A 14,282-nucleotide genomic window follows, 5' to 3' on the forward strand; every position below is an offset into this window, starting at 1 on the left:
AGATATAGCAACTACTTAAGCGACTCGATGTTGCTCTGCCAGAGTTTCCACGTATCTCTCCTGCCAGGTAAGGAACAACGTCCTCTTGTCTGTGAGGGTCTCTGTAGGAGAAAGCCTCCAGCTACTGAAGCCCTGCTTCCAATTCATCAGAGTGAATTAGCAGAAAAGGATCATTACATATGAGCAAAACACATGGAATCTAACCTGGAATGCTGTTTAGCAGCACCCTCAACTACTTCTTTGCCTCGGTTTCCTCCTTCAGGACCTTCTGCCGACAGAGTTGTATTGTTGGTACTATAACATATGAAGGTGAACATACATTTCCTAAATTGTTTAAAATACATCAGTGTTTTTTTTTGTTGCTAAATGATATCAGCACAATCCTGAACAATGGGTCGTTTCAATACTTAACTGATTTCCAGTTATACATTTATACCTTGCTTCTCCCTGGCTGCGTAGTAGGAGGGCATCGGTGAGGGTGTCAACACACTGAGAAGGTGTCATCTCTTTTGTGATTTTCCCAAATTTTTGAAGGTAGGACCACAACCTCTCCATTTGTTCTCAGTCAGCAAGCCCACAGTCACATACCTGGTACCATCAGTGACCTGAAATGTAAAGTACAATCAGAAACCATAATGAGCATTACAATGGGTGATGATGATTAATTAAGGGACTAGGACAAATTACAACTAGCTGTTTCTTATTACTGTTAGGGCAACTGTCTGCAACTACAAAGAATTGGTGTTTAACAGAATAAATGATGAAGAAAAAAATGTATTCATTACCTGACCGTCAACATCATGAGCAGAGGCATGAAAGGCTGGCACTGCAAATGTGGTGTCCATCATCAGATAATACTTTTTTATAATTGAGTGAAGGAGCCGTTATTTTGTGTGGAGCAGTTATTTTGTGCATTTGTGTGTAGAATATGACCTATGGTTACAAAGTCGGTATGGAGCAATCCGTTTCAAGCCATTCATAAAAGCGTATCAAGCGATTCATGAAACTCTTACTACAGCATAGTGGCTAAATATTAAATACATTATAGTAGCTAACATATATTGATTTATCCATTTTACCTGTAGATGAGGCTTCAGCTGGCATGCAATGTCATAGTGAAGAAACATTGTGATGTCTGGTCCCTGCACTGCTTTCAGGTCCCCCAGCAGGAACACAGCATTTGCAATGACTCTTCAACATCAGTCATCGTAGCCAATGTTATATATAACTAAAATACATCAGCTACACATCTGAAGCATCCATCCATCCACCCACCCACATGCATCAATCAACATACTCTTCAGGTTCAGGAACTTCAGCAGATGCTCGTGCCTGCACGCCATCCTAAACCCACCAGTTATGTCCAGTTTTGGGTTTGGATCACAGCGCATCCCCGCCCACCCCTGTAAAATGAAGTGAATAAGCATGAGTGAAAAAAGTCACATTCAATAAGCAGTTCATGTTTCATCTAACCTGTTCAACTTAAAAAATATTTGTATGGACAGAATATTCCAATGCTAGAGTCGCATCACCAAGGATAAATGGCTTCTCCTGATTTCAATCAAACATTTTAACTTTTTCAACATTAGCCCAGCTGTTGGTTATACACACAAACACACGTCACACAGAAGAGGGCTAGTGAAACTAAACTGATTGTGAGATACATCCCATTCTTCAAAATCCAGTATACCTCAGTTGGTGTGTCTGATGCACCTCCTACAAAGCAGTCGACTTTGTCTTGGTCACAAAAGAACCACACAGCATGTTTGGGACCCTCAATGCTGGTCCCAGACAATATTTTTCTGGGAAGCCCAAATAGGGCATCAGCTGCAATAATTTGATGACCGTTTTCCTTTAAAACAATAATGCAAATAATGAATTATACAAAACTATTAGGGATACAGGGAATGGAAATTTGCAAGGGTATTACTTAAACCCTTTTGCTCTTTGGGAAACATAAGAAATTTACCATGTAGTTTCTTCGTGAATGTATCTGCAATCGGTAGTATACACTAAGCAGATGATTGGTCCACCTAGCTTTACTAGAGCCCCGTTATCCAGCGTGTTGTGGATCCAGACAGGCCTTCATGGCAACCGTAGCGGCCACCCACAAAACTTTGCCCTGTCTGGCAATCCCATACTTGACCCGTTTACACCTCCCACGAGTTGGACGAAGGATTGGGTTTTTGAGAGGCTTGAAATGGTATTGCCGCATAACATTACTACTGTTTGGCAAGGCAATGATAGACTATATATAAGAAAGATGACTGAGGTTGGATATATTTCCTCTTATAAATTATGAACAACACAATGTAAATAAGAATCCTAGCTTACTGAGACTTTATAGTTGTTCCTTAATTGTTATCATTGACATACCTGTGGACAGAGAGGACACTTTGTTCCGTCCGAGGTCAGTGGCACCAACTTCCTGACAGTCTCTCGGGGGGGGTGGTGGTGGTAGAGTCTGTATCAGATCAGGGTGACAGGTTCCAGCTCACAGCTGCAGACAGACATCATGAGCTCGTCCTGAAATGAGGACATTACGTTTCTTAGATTGCATTACTAAAGATTACTTCCGATGTTGGTGAGATGCATTCCTCTTAAGAACTTTCGAAATGACTCCATATTTTTATCATAACAACCGAGTGAACAGGGTTATGGTAAACTAGATACAATTAAATCAAAGTCAAAGTTGTTATTTGTGCAGGAATACAGAATAGTGTGCACAATACAATGAAATAAGTAGATAACTACAGTATATTAAGTTCAGTACAGTAGTTGCCATAGAAGCAAAGAGTCAGTTCAGTTTTCATCAACAGTCTTATGGCTTGGAGGAAGAAACTTTCTCTGATACAATTTGCAAGATGGTAAAAGAGACAGATGTCATAGTTTCCCATTTTGATGTAAGGCCTACCTCTAACGTCAACAACTGTCAAAAGATGGTTGTACTGGCTTTGACAGTCATGGTCACCTTGTCTCTTCCACTCCCATTCCCACCGGGACACATGGGATGAACTGCCCTGACTAAGACAGACAGACACAAACTTGTTGTAGAACAGACTACAGTAGCTGCAGATTTGAAACTACACCATCAGGGGGATATGTCATTGCACAAGTTGTTAGAAAACTCCAAATCAACTCTGTGCTTGGCATGACAGATTTTGCCACATTTACCTTATCGCTGCAGGGAACTATAACTTTTATAGAAACTGAACTGTATGTACATGATCAACATTTTGGACTGGGAAGCAATTTTTTTAAGCCAGAAGTTGACAGGTTTGTTGACATAACATAAAACACATTACCTTCCATAACTCCAACTGGTGTACAATGTTGGGAGTGCTGTGTTCTCACAGCACAGGTGGCACAGAAATATTTATCTGAGCCACAATCCCCACAGCGCCATAGCTCAGCCTCCTCCAAAACTCTACACACACTGCAGATGGCGTTGGGTGGAGGACATTCCAGCTCCACTGCAGGCATGTTTATTTATTTTTTATTTCACCTTTATTTAACCAGGTAGGCTAGTTGAGAACAAGTTCTCATTTACAACTGCAACCTGGCCAAGATAAAGCAAAGCAGTGCGACACAAACAACAACACAGTTACACATGGAATAAACAAACATGCAGTCAATAATACAATAGAAAAAGTCTATATACAGTGTTTGCAAATGAGGTAGAGTAAGGGAGGTAAGGCAATAAATAAGCCATAGTGGTGAAATAATTACAATATTGTAATTAAACACTGGAGTGATAGATGTGCAGAAGATTAGTGTGCAAGTAGAGATACTGGGGTACTGGGGTGCAAAGGAGCAAAATAAGTAAAATAAATACAGTATGGGGGGTGAGGTAGTTGGATGGGCTATTTACAGATGGGCTATGTACAGGTTCAGTGATCTGTGAGCTGCTCTGACAGCTGGTGCTTAAAGTTAGTGAGGGAAATATGAGTCTCCAGCTTCAGTGATTTTTGCAGTTCGTTCCAGTCATTGGCAGCAGAGAACTGGAAGGAAAGACGACCAAAGGAGGAATTGGCTTTGGGGGTGACCAGTGAGATATACCTGCTGGGGCGCGTGCTACGGGTGGGTGCTGCTATGGTGACCAGTGAGCTGAGATAAGGCGGGGCTTTACCTAGCGAAGACTTATAGATGACTTTGAGCCAGTGGGTTTGGCGACGAATAAGAAATGAGGGCCAGCCAACGAGAGCATACAGGTCGCAGTGGTGGGTAGTATATGGGGCTTTGGTGACAAAACGGATGGCACTGTGATAGACTGCATCCAATTTGTTGAGTAGAGTGTTTGAGGCTATTTTATAGATGACATCACCGAAGTCGAGGATCGGTAGGATGGTCAGTTCTACAAGGGTATGTTTGGCAGCATGAGTGAAGGATGCTTTGTTGCGATATAGGAAGCCGATTCTAGATTTAATTTTGGATTGGAGATGCTTAATGTGAGTCTGGAAGGAGAGTTTACAGTCTAACCAGACACCTAGGTATTTGTAGTTGTCCACATATTCTAAGTCAGAACCGTCCAGAGTGGTGATGCTGGACGGGCGGGCAGGTGTGGGCAGCGATCGGTTGAAGAGCATGCATTTAGTTTTACTTGCATTTAAGAGCAGTTGGAGGCCACGGAAGGAGAGTTGTATGGCATTGAAGCTCGTCTGGAGGTTAGTTAACACAGTGTCCAAAGAAGGGCTAGAAGTAGACAAAATGGTGTCGTCTGCGTAGAGGTGCATCAGAGAATCACCATCAGCAAGAGCGACATCATTGATGTATACAGAGAAGATAGTCGGCCCGATAATTGAACCCTGTGGCACCCCCATAGAGACTGCCAGAGGTCCGGACAACAGGCCCTCCGATTTGACACACTGAATTCTGTCTGAGAAGTAGTTGGTGAACCAGGCGAGGCAGTCATTTTAGAAACCAAGGCTTTTGAGTCTGCCGATAAGAATGTGGTGATTGACAGAGTCGAAAGCCTTGGCCAGGTCGATGAATAAGGCTGCACAGTATTATCTCTTATCTATGGCGGTTATGATAACATTCAGGACCTTGAGCGTGGCTGAGGTGCATCCATGACCAGCTCGGAAACCAGATTGCATAGCAGAGAAGGTACGGTGGGATTCAAAATGGTAGGTGATCTGTTTGTTAACTTGGCTTTCGAAGACCTTAGAAAGGCAGGGTAGGATAGATATAGGTCTGTAGCAGTTTGGGTCTAGAGTGTCTCCCCCTTTGAAGAGGGGGATGACCGCGGCAGCTTTCTAATCTTTGGGGATCTCAGACGATAAGAAAGAGAGGTTGAACAGGCTAGTAATAGGGGTTGCAACAATTTCAGCGGATCATTTTAGAAAGAGAGGGTCTAGATTGTCTAGCCGGCTGATTTGTAGTGTGGAGTAGCTCCCTCAACCCCTTCCAGGCCTCAACATCCTCTGCCTTTCTTTTTTTTTATGCTGGTGGAGGAGGTGCATCACTGCAGCTGGGCACAACTTCTGCTGCAGAGGGAACCGGCTCTGTTCTCCGAGTACTCCCTAGACCTAGAGAGTAGTGACAATTGTTACTGAGTGGATTATCCTGGTTAAATTAAGTTGAACAGAACTGAACAGAGCAACGTTCTCACCGATCCAAGTTAAAGGCAGGGGTGTGCTGTCACGCCTCTAGTCAGGTCTCTGTAAACCAGCGTAGCTCTTTTTCTGCGAAAAGATGGCATCTGTAAAGAAAAACAAGACAATAACAACTAAGTTTGATTTATCCTAAATGAAGATATTATATTAATTACATTTAAACTATCTGATACATAGGACACATAATTATCTACTGTATCATAATGAATGACTAGTGGAGTTGCTTTGCTTACACTCAATTATTTTCTTATAGGGAATCTATAGACAGTTATGGGTAGGAAGTTGTGCTTCATATGGACATTAAGTAGTCTGAAATGCCTCCTGAGACAGGTGATGACACATCTTTCGGCTTTAACAAGCACAGGACAGGAATATTTTGGGCATCTTGGCTAATGGATGATTATTGCTGGAATTGTTATAATGTACCATCTGATACTTACCTAGTCCAGTAGTTCTCAACCTTTTTTGGTCATTGAAGGCCCAATCACATCTTGCTCTGCCCATAGTGCCCCAAAAGTACCCCCTCATATACATTTTAAATGTAGGCATATCATATGAAATTAGTCTTTCTAAGTACCCACATAGTGCCCCAAAAGTACCCCCTCATATACATTTTAAATGTAGGCATATCATATGAAATTAGTCTTTCTAAGTACCCACTTTGGATATGTAAGCATTGGCTTGAGAGTTTAAATCCATGTGAGAAAGTGTACTAGTGCACACTTCTGGAAAAATATGGAGATTAAAGACAGACAGGAGACGCAGCCTAGCACCGAAAACAGGAAATGACACCATGCCATGGTTCCCGGGAAATTTAAGCCGAATGAACTGCTAATGCAAAATTGCAAATCATTTTAAATGTTTTATATATTCAGATCGAATTGCACTCAAGAACTGTTCTTCGCTACTATGGGGTATTTTAGCGGGCTATCCCGGGGTAATTAAAAAAAAATATACATTACATTGGCTTTGTAAATCACAGTTTAAAAAATAAAGCGATTGACTACCTTTGAACAGGGGAAAAGAAGGACGTCAGAAGATCTTCTAGTTTTAGCACAATACAAATGATCATTACCGCCACCAACATAATACTTTCATTTTTTTAAATTAACCTTTACTTAACAAGGCAAGTCAGTTAAGAACAAACTATTATTTGGGACTCCCAATCACGGCCGGTTGCGATACAGCCTGGAATCGAACCAGGGTGTCTGTTGTGACGTCTCATGCACTGAGATACAGTGCCTTAGACCGCTGCGCCACTCGGGAGCCAAATTACGATATGAAACTGCCTCATTTGAACCTTCTGACAAACTAGTGGGTCAGGCGACGCCCCACTTCATATCGCGTGTTTTCTGATGATTGCTCTCGATTATATCGACTGATTCTGTATGGGGTTCTTTCTGTCTGACTGCGCGTTCCCGGGGGAGAGGGAGCAAGCACGTACACAAGAGCAGAGTGCGTAAAACCATCTGATCTGCTAGGCCTGTTGTGAGTGGCTGGTTCAGTTATTTAGGGTTGAACAACTGTGCAGTGGGTCACGTGACGGCATCTGCTGCTGGCTGAGCGAAGCGTGTTAGCAGGTAAAGAAATAAAAAGGTTTGTTATGATAACATAAACGAAAAATACAGTTCGGGCAGTTGTTGTATGGGTTTGATTCACTTCAGTAATACTCTTCGCGAAGAGACAGACCGGGCCATCATTTGACGTTACCAGTTAGCCACTTAAGCGCTAAAGTGACGACGAGGTGCGGATGGAGCTAGGAGATGCTAGCCCTGCCGTAGCAATTGCATTGTGCGAACGTTTTCAAAAGCTAGGAAGATTTGCTAGCATGCTATCAGCTAACCCACGGGTCAAGTAGCTAACTACTGGCTAACTAGCCATGTTCATACGCTTCTTGCTAGCAAATCGTTTCAGGTTACATCATAGCTATGTACAACTTGTAAAGTACTAACGTTACTACATTTTATTAGCTAATTTAACATAAGAGGACCTGTGTGGGTAACTAATGTTTCTGGTCCAATGGGAGCAATCAGTAGCTTAGCTAGCTACTTAGTAGGTAGCTAACTGGCTAATATTAGCCGGTTACACAAAGAGTTCCGTCCTCAACATTGTTTATTTTTTTGTCGAAGGTGATCTGCTGTAACGTCGTAAGCATGCTTATCTATGTGGCGTTATTTAATACCTAAAACACTTGGACATTTAACGTTGAGGCAGTTACTACATTTGGGCTTTGTCCAGGCTCAATTTGTACGTTTGAACAAATACTGTTACTTTTTCTTGGCAATGTTTTAGCTAACTAACGTTAGCAAGTCAACGTTGGTCATCCTCTTGACATGTAGATCATCGAAATAAACAAACTCTGAAGCTATACTTTAGGGACGCACTGATTGTTGGAAATAGATAACGTAACGTTAATCCTGCTCAGAAATATTTTAGTAAGGTTTTCGTTCAATAACGAGCACGCTCGTCTAAATTGGCTAACTATCTTAGCCTAATTTACTAGTTAATTTAACAGTAGTTCATACAATCAACTAGTTTGTTCATGTGTTCCCACCCGGATTAGAGAACGCAGCTGTCACAATAACTAATAATGGCATCTGTTTAATGTTAGCGAGACGAGTGCTAACAAGCCAGCTACGCACTATCATTATTACATTAATCAGTTGATTTTTCCGCTAACTACCTAGGCAATCTACTATAGCCGCTTGCCAGTCCGGTAGTGAGGCCTAATTTAGCTAACGTTACTGATTTTATTAACTTCACGGGCACATGAACCCCTGGCACGTCGCAAATTCGTTTTTTGCAATGGCTGCCCATGATTTGGACTAGGCGCTGTGGTTTGCACAAAGGCCCTCGTTAGAACTTTCAAAATAGTTGACTAAGCTACGTTAGCTTCATATTCACAGCCATACCAAACTACTTGGCCATGTCAATACAGAGCAACATAATTGCCCTGTTTTATAAGTAGTCAATACTCACAGGTGCCATTTAATAAACTTGAGGTTATGTTCTAACCTTAGTCAGATGTATGTGTGACGCTTGTTTGACCTGTACATCTAGCTATGTTTGTGAAACTGTTTTTGACTGTGTGCATGAGAGATGTAAACTGACACCAGAAAAGCCTCCCCCTGGTCTCGATGTCTAAATTTAAACATGAGGGGAAATGGATGGCGTTAGTCTTACATAGAAAAGTTAACAAAAGCAAGACTCCGTACTGTATACACTACAGAGATCCAAGGCTTGTCTAGCAGGTTGAAATGATTGATGTCCCTTTGACTGATTGATGATTTCCCCCCTCTTAATCTGTTTCAGATTTTTCTATTTTGTACATACATTGTTTTGTATATACTGTATATGATGACTTCAGTGGTCAGCAATCCAGCTCGAGGAACTCGGGACAGAGCGCTGCCCACTACCACACAAACCACACAGCCACAGAAACAGATACAAGTGAGTTTCATACACACTTTCAGATTAGCAACACTATGTACACGGTGTACCTTTGGTTCTCATGTAATTCCTGCCATTACAGCAAAAAAAGAGTATCTCACCTATTAGTCTCATTACACAAACCAACAATAGAGTTGCCATGTGTGTGTAACTGCCCTCTTTGAATGCAGGCCACAGCAGAACAGATTCGGCTTGCCCAGATGATCTATGACAAAAATGATGCAGACTTTGAGGATAAGGTCAAACAGGTAAGTACAGTGTGAAACAAGTTGTGGAATATTTATGTAGCCTAATATGTGTATGATTAAGTTCAGTACCAATGCACACTAGTCCCACATGTATCTGTCGGCTTGTGTCAGTAAAGCTGAGTTGTTTATGTACACACGTGCTGATTGTGTTCCCACAGCTGATTGAGGTGACTGGGAAGACCCAAGATGAGTGCATGGTGGCCCTCCATGACTGCAATGAGGATGTCAACAGAGCCATCAATTTCCTGCTGGAAAGCACCTCTGACACAGTGAGGGTCCCCAAAAGGCGCACACCCTCACCCATGCTCTGACACATCCAGTGTCACTAACTCTCATTAAAGGGGTAATCTGTAGTTCCAACAACAACAAGCGGCCTCCTAGCTACTGTTTTGGTAAACAGCTGAGTGATAAGGCTGAAGAAATGTAGCCACTCTCAAATTCAGTCTAACTTATGGACTGACCATCCATGAAATAAAAATGATCGTTTTTTAACCATGTTTTGTGGCTATAGTGTTTGTTTACATTTTTACACAAACAAAGGTGTAAAACACGGTTGTATTTTGGCTTCTGGTGGGATGCAAGCTAATGTGGCATTTTAAGTTATATTCTTTAAGAATCCATGAGTATATATCATCAAGTTAAAGAAAAATAATTTATGTACCAATTGCAGATAGCCCCTTCAACTACTTGACTAGTCAGTACCAAGTTTGCCCTCAATATATTCTCATAACCAAATCTAGTACCCATTTTCCAAGTGTGCTTATTTAGTGTTGAGTGTCTTCGTGTTTGCAATAAGGTATCTTTGTCTGTCAGACCACCTGGGAGACAGTTGGGAAAAAGGCGCGAGGGAAGGAGGGAGGTCCCTCGGAGATAAAGGACAACCGAGAGAAGAGAGGAGAGCGCGAGGCAAGCCGGAGCCGCGGGGTCCCCAACAGGAGGGGCCGTGGAACCAACCGCAGCAGAGAGGGTGAGGGGAACACTCCCAAAGGGGAGATATGATAGGAAGTGTATTACATAAATCCTATCTTTTTGTTTTTGCTAGTGTGTTGACTTATATGTAATTGTTTCTCCCTTTGCCTCTCCTTTTTAGTGCGGCCAGAAGAGAATGGGTTTGAAATGTGTTCTGGGGATAAAGTGGCCGACCGTGGTCGCAGGGGGAGGGGCGTTGCTGGCAGAGGTGAATGCTACTAAGAAAATTATGTACACTACAAAGCCAAAAGTAGGTGGACACCTGCTTGTCAAACATCTCATTCCAAAATCTTAGCCATTAATATGGAGTTGGTCCCGCTTTGCTGCTATAACAGCCTCCACTCTTCTGGGAAGGCTTTCCACTAGATGTTGGAACACTGCTGTGGGGACTTGCTACCATTCAGTCACGAGAGCATTAGTGAGCTCGGCCACTGATGTTGGGCGATTAGGCCTGGCTCTCAGTCGGCGTTCCAATTCATCCCAAAGGTGTTTGATGGTGTTGAGGTCAGGGCTCTGTGCAGGCCAGTCAAGTTCTTCCACACTGATATCAAACCATTTCTGTATGCACCTTTCTTTGTGCATGGGGGAATTGTCATGCTGAAACAGGAAAGGCCATTCCCCGAACTGTTGCCACAAAGTTGAATCACAGAATCATCTAGGATGTCATTGTATGCTGTATCATTACGATTTCCCTTCACTGGAACTAAGGGGCCTAGCCCAAACCATTATTCCTCCTCCACCAAACTTTACAGTTGGCACTGCATTGGGGCAGGTAGCTTTCACCTGGCATCCGCCAAACCCAAATTCGTCCATTGGACTGCGCGATGGTGAAGCGTGATTCATCACTCCACCGAATGCTTTTCCACTGCTCCAGAGTCCATTGGTGACGAGCTTTACACCAATCCAGCCAAACGCTTGGCGTTGTGCATGGTGATCGTAAGGTTGTGTACGGCTGCTTGGCCATGGAAACCTATTTCAGAAGCTCCCGACGAATGGTTCTGGTGCTGACGTTGCTTCCAGAGGCAGTTTGGAACTCGGTAGTGAGTGTTGCAAACAAGGACGCGATGTTTACGCGCTTCAGCACTCGGCGGGATTGTTCCTTTGAGCTTGTGTGACCTATTACCTTGCAGCTGAGCTGTTGTTTCTCCTAGATATTTCCACGTTGCAATAACAGCACTTAAAGTTGACCGGGGCAGCTCTAGCCGGGCAGAAATTTAACAAACTGACTTGGAAAGGTGGCATCCTATGACGGTGCCGGGCCATTCTACTGCCATGGCTTGTCTGTGGAGATGGCATGGCTGTGTGCTTCGATTTTATACACCTGTCTGCAATGTGAATGGCTGAAATAGCCGAAACCACTCATTTGAAGGGTGTGTACACATACTTTTGGCCATGTAGTGTATCTGAATTCTATAGCTCTGATATTATTAAGTGTTGGTTATTTGATGAATCCATTGCATCGGGAGCTCTACAGTTTGCAGATACATATTTTTTTCTAAGTGCTCTGTTCTGTCTACCTGCACCTTGTCAAATCAGTTGTTTTTTTGCCCATTATACTATGTTACTGGTACTGGCCAACCTGAACTAATGTCCCACTGAGCCATATTGTACCTTGCCACACCCTGTCCCACAAGATTCCACTTTGTCATGCTATAAAACAGCCTCTACAATAATCCTCCCTAAAATGGCATATAATTTGGCTATCTAGTTGGAGGGTTTTAGTTGGCGATGTGTCCATTTGTATCGCCCAGCAATTATTGTAAGTGCCATTACGTGTGAAATATACAGTCTTCAAAGTATTCATACCCTTTGACTTATTCCACATTTTGTTACAGCCTGAATTTAAAATGATATCTAATTTCTCATCCATCTACACACAATACCCCATAATGACAGTGAAAACATGTTTTTAGAGATGTTAGGAAATGTATTGAAAATGAGATGCATAAATATCTAATTAACTTAAGTATTCACACTACTAAGTCAATACTTTGTCTTAGCACCTTGGGCGGTGATAACAGCATTGAGTTGTCTTTGGTATGTATATCAGCCTTGCACATCTGGATTTGGGGATTTTCTCTCATGCTTGCTTGCAGATTTTCTCAAGTGCTTTTAAGTTAGATGACGAGTGGTGGTGAAAAGCAATAATCTGCAAGTCTTTCCACAGACTGGCTGGGTCACTCAAGGACTTTCACATTCTTGTTCTGAAGCCATTCCAGCATGGCTTTATGCTTAGGGTCATTTTCCTGTTGGAATGTAAATCTTAGCCTCAGTCTCTCGTTTGCACTCTGAAGCAGGTTCTCCTCAAGGATTTGACTGTATTTGGCTCCATTCATTGTTCACTTTATGCTTATCAGTCTTCCATTCCCTGCTGCTAAAAAGCATCCCCATGCATGATGCTGCCCCCACCATGCTTCACGGTAGGGATGGTGTTAGATGGGGGATGAGCTGTGCCTGGTTTTCTCCAGACATAGCACTTTGCGTTCAGGCCAAAGAGTTCAAGTTTTGTTTCATCTGACCACAGACCTTTCCCTTATGTCTTTCACATGCCTTTTTGCAAACTTCAGGCATGCTGGAATGTAACTTTTTCTCAGGAGTGGCTTCCGTCTGGCCACTGTAGAGACTGCGTGTGTGTGTATGGCATGGGTATGCATGTGTGTTGTTCTTCTGGCAGGTTCTTCCATCTCAGCCAAGGAACTCTAGTTCTGTCAGAGTGCTTCTTGCCCGGTTGCTCAATTTGGTTGGACGGCCAGCTCTAGGCTGAGTCTGGGTAGCTCCATATTTTTTTCAATTTCTCAAGGATGGAGACCACTTCGCTCTTGGAAACTTTCAACACTATAGAAATAGTGTTATACCCTTCCTCAGATATTTGCCTCATCACAATTCTATCTCGGAGCTCTGGAGACCGTTCCTTGGGGTTTATGTTATAGTTTCTGCTCTGGCATGCACTGTCAACTGTGGGACCATTATATAATCAAATGTATTTATATAGCCCTTCTTACATCAGCTGATATCTCAAAGTGCTGTACAGAACCCCAGCCTAAAACCCCAAACGGCAAGTAATGCAGGTGTAGAAGCATATAGGTGTGTTTCTTTCCAAATCATGTCCAAACAATTGAATTGGCCACAGGTGGACTCCAAGTTGTAGTGACATTGGAAATAAGTTAGATACACCTGTGCACAATTTGGAGTGTCATAGCAAAGGGGTTTGAATTATAATTTTATTTTGAATGCATTTACAACATGAACAGGTTTTCACTTTGTCATTATGGGGTGTTGTGTGTAGATTGGTGAGAAATATATATTAAATCCATTTTGTATTCGAGCTGTAACACAACAATGTGGAATAAGTCATGAGGTACGAATACTTTCTGAATGCACTACTGTCCTGCAGCTGCTATAGAGCGGGGAGGGGTGGTGGACAAGCCAGGGAGGTTGTTTTGGTTGGGGTAAAGTCAGACAGGCATGCAGAGTGAGGGAGTGGAGTCAGGAGTGCCAGTGATGGCAGTTGCTGTCGGTAAATGTATTTATCATATGTCCTAAGCTGTCTAGGCTAAGCCAATCCTCGTATACTGATCTAAGACCTATCAAATGCTGTCAGCCTGAAATCTAAACCCATAGCAGCATGCCCAACATACTGTACCATGCCCCCCGCTAACCTGTTTTGAAGCAACACATATCAGACATTTGTGCTGAAAACATGTCTGTTTTAGAACACAGGCATTAGGTGTAATTTAATAGACTGGTTTGTGTCTTGCAGCAGAGGTCAGACGTAGTGTTTCTGTGTGTCTTTAGGGTTGGGGGGTCGCGGAAGGGGAAGAGCAGCTGGTGGTAACAGGTTCTCCTCTCAGGGGATGGGGTGAGTTGAAGATCCACACTGGAGATCTCCTGCTGTTCATGTTTATTCAGCCGTGTGTGTGTGTGTGTATCAAATTTATTGGTCACATACACGTGGTTAGCAGATGTTAATGCCAGTGTAGCGAAATGCTTGTGCTTCTAG

The 14,282-nt window shown here is 42.8% G+C and overlaps 1 protein-coding gene and 1 long non-coding RNA gene across 3 annotated transcripts in view; one reads left to right on the forward strand and one right to left on the reverse strand.

Annotated features, from left to right (window-relative positions):
- Window positions 1-4,865: 4,865 nt before the first annotated feature.
- Window positions 4,866-7,189, reverse strand: LOC106585694 (uncharacterized). Of its 2 annotated transcripts, none has more exons than XR_001324008.2 (3): window positions 6,623-7,189; window positions 5,612-5,701; window positions 4,866-5,528 (listed from the first exon to the last, which is right to left on the reverse strand). It is a non-coding gene; the product is annotated as an uncharacterized lncRNA (long non-coding RNA). The 2 variants fall into 2 exon arrangements; XR_006761731.1 differs by lacking the exon at window positions 6,623-7,189 and adding an exon at window positions 6,056-6,589.
- A 1,738-nt stretch (window positions 7,190-8,927) lies between these two features.
- The window catches only part of LOC106585693 (ubiquitin-associated protein 2), a 28,281-nt gene continuing 22,926 nt past the window's right edge, over window positions 8,928-14,282 (forward strand). Inside the window, exons 1-6 of the mRNA XM_045706627.1 lie at window positions 8,928-9,065; window positions 9,236-9,313; window positions 9,472-9,582; window positions 10,127-10,280; window positions 10,404-10,490; window positions 14,078-14,141. Coding sequence (XP_045562583.1) covers window positions 8,970-9,065; window positions 9,236-9,313; window positions 9,472-9,582; window positions 10,127-10,280; window positions 10,404-10,490; window positions 14,078-14,141 — 590 coding nt within the window. The 5' untranslated portion in view covers window positions 8,928-8,969. The remainder of the gene's footprint in view (window positions 9,066-9,235; window positions 9,314-9,471; window positions 9,583-10,126; window positions 10,281-10,403; window positions 10,491-14,077; window positions 14,142-14,282) is intronic.

This window comes from Salmo salar, chromosome ssa24, assembly GCF_905237065.1.
Source record: "Salmo salar chromosome ssa24, Ssal_v3.1, whole genome shotgun sequence".
In the NCBI taxonomy this organism is placed as follows: Eukaryota; Metazoa; Chordata; class Actinopteri; order Salmoniformes; family Salmonidae; genus Salmo; species Salmo salar.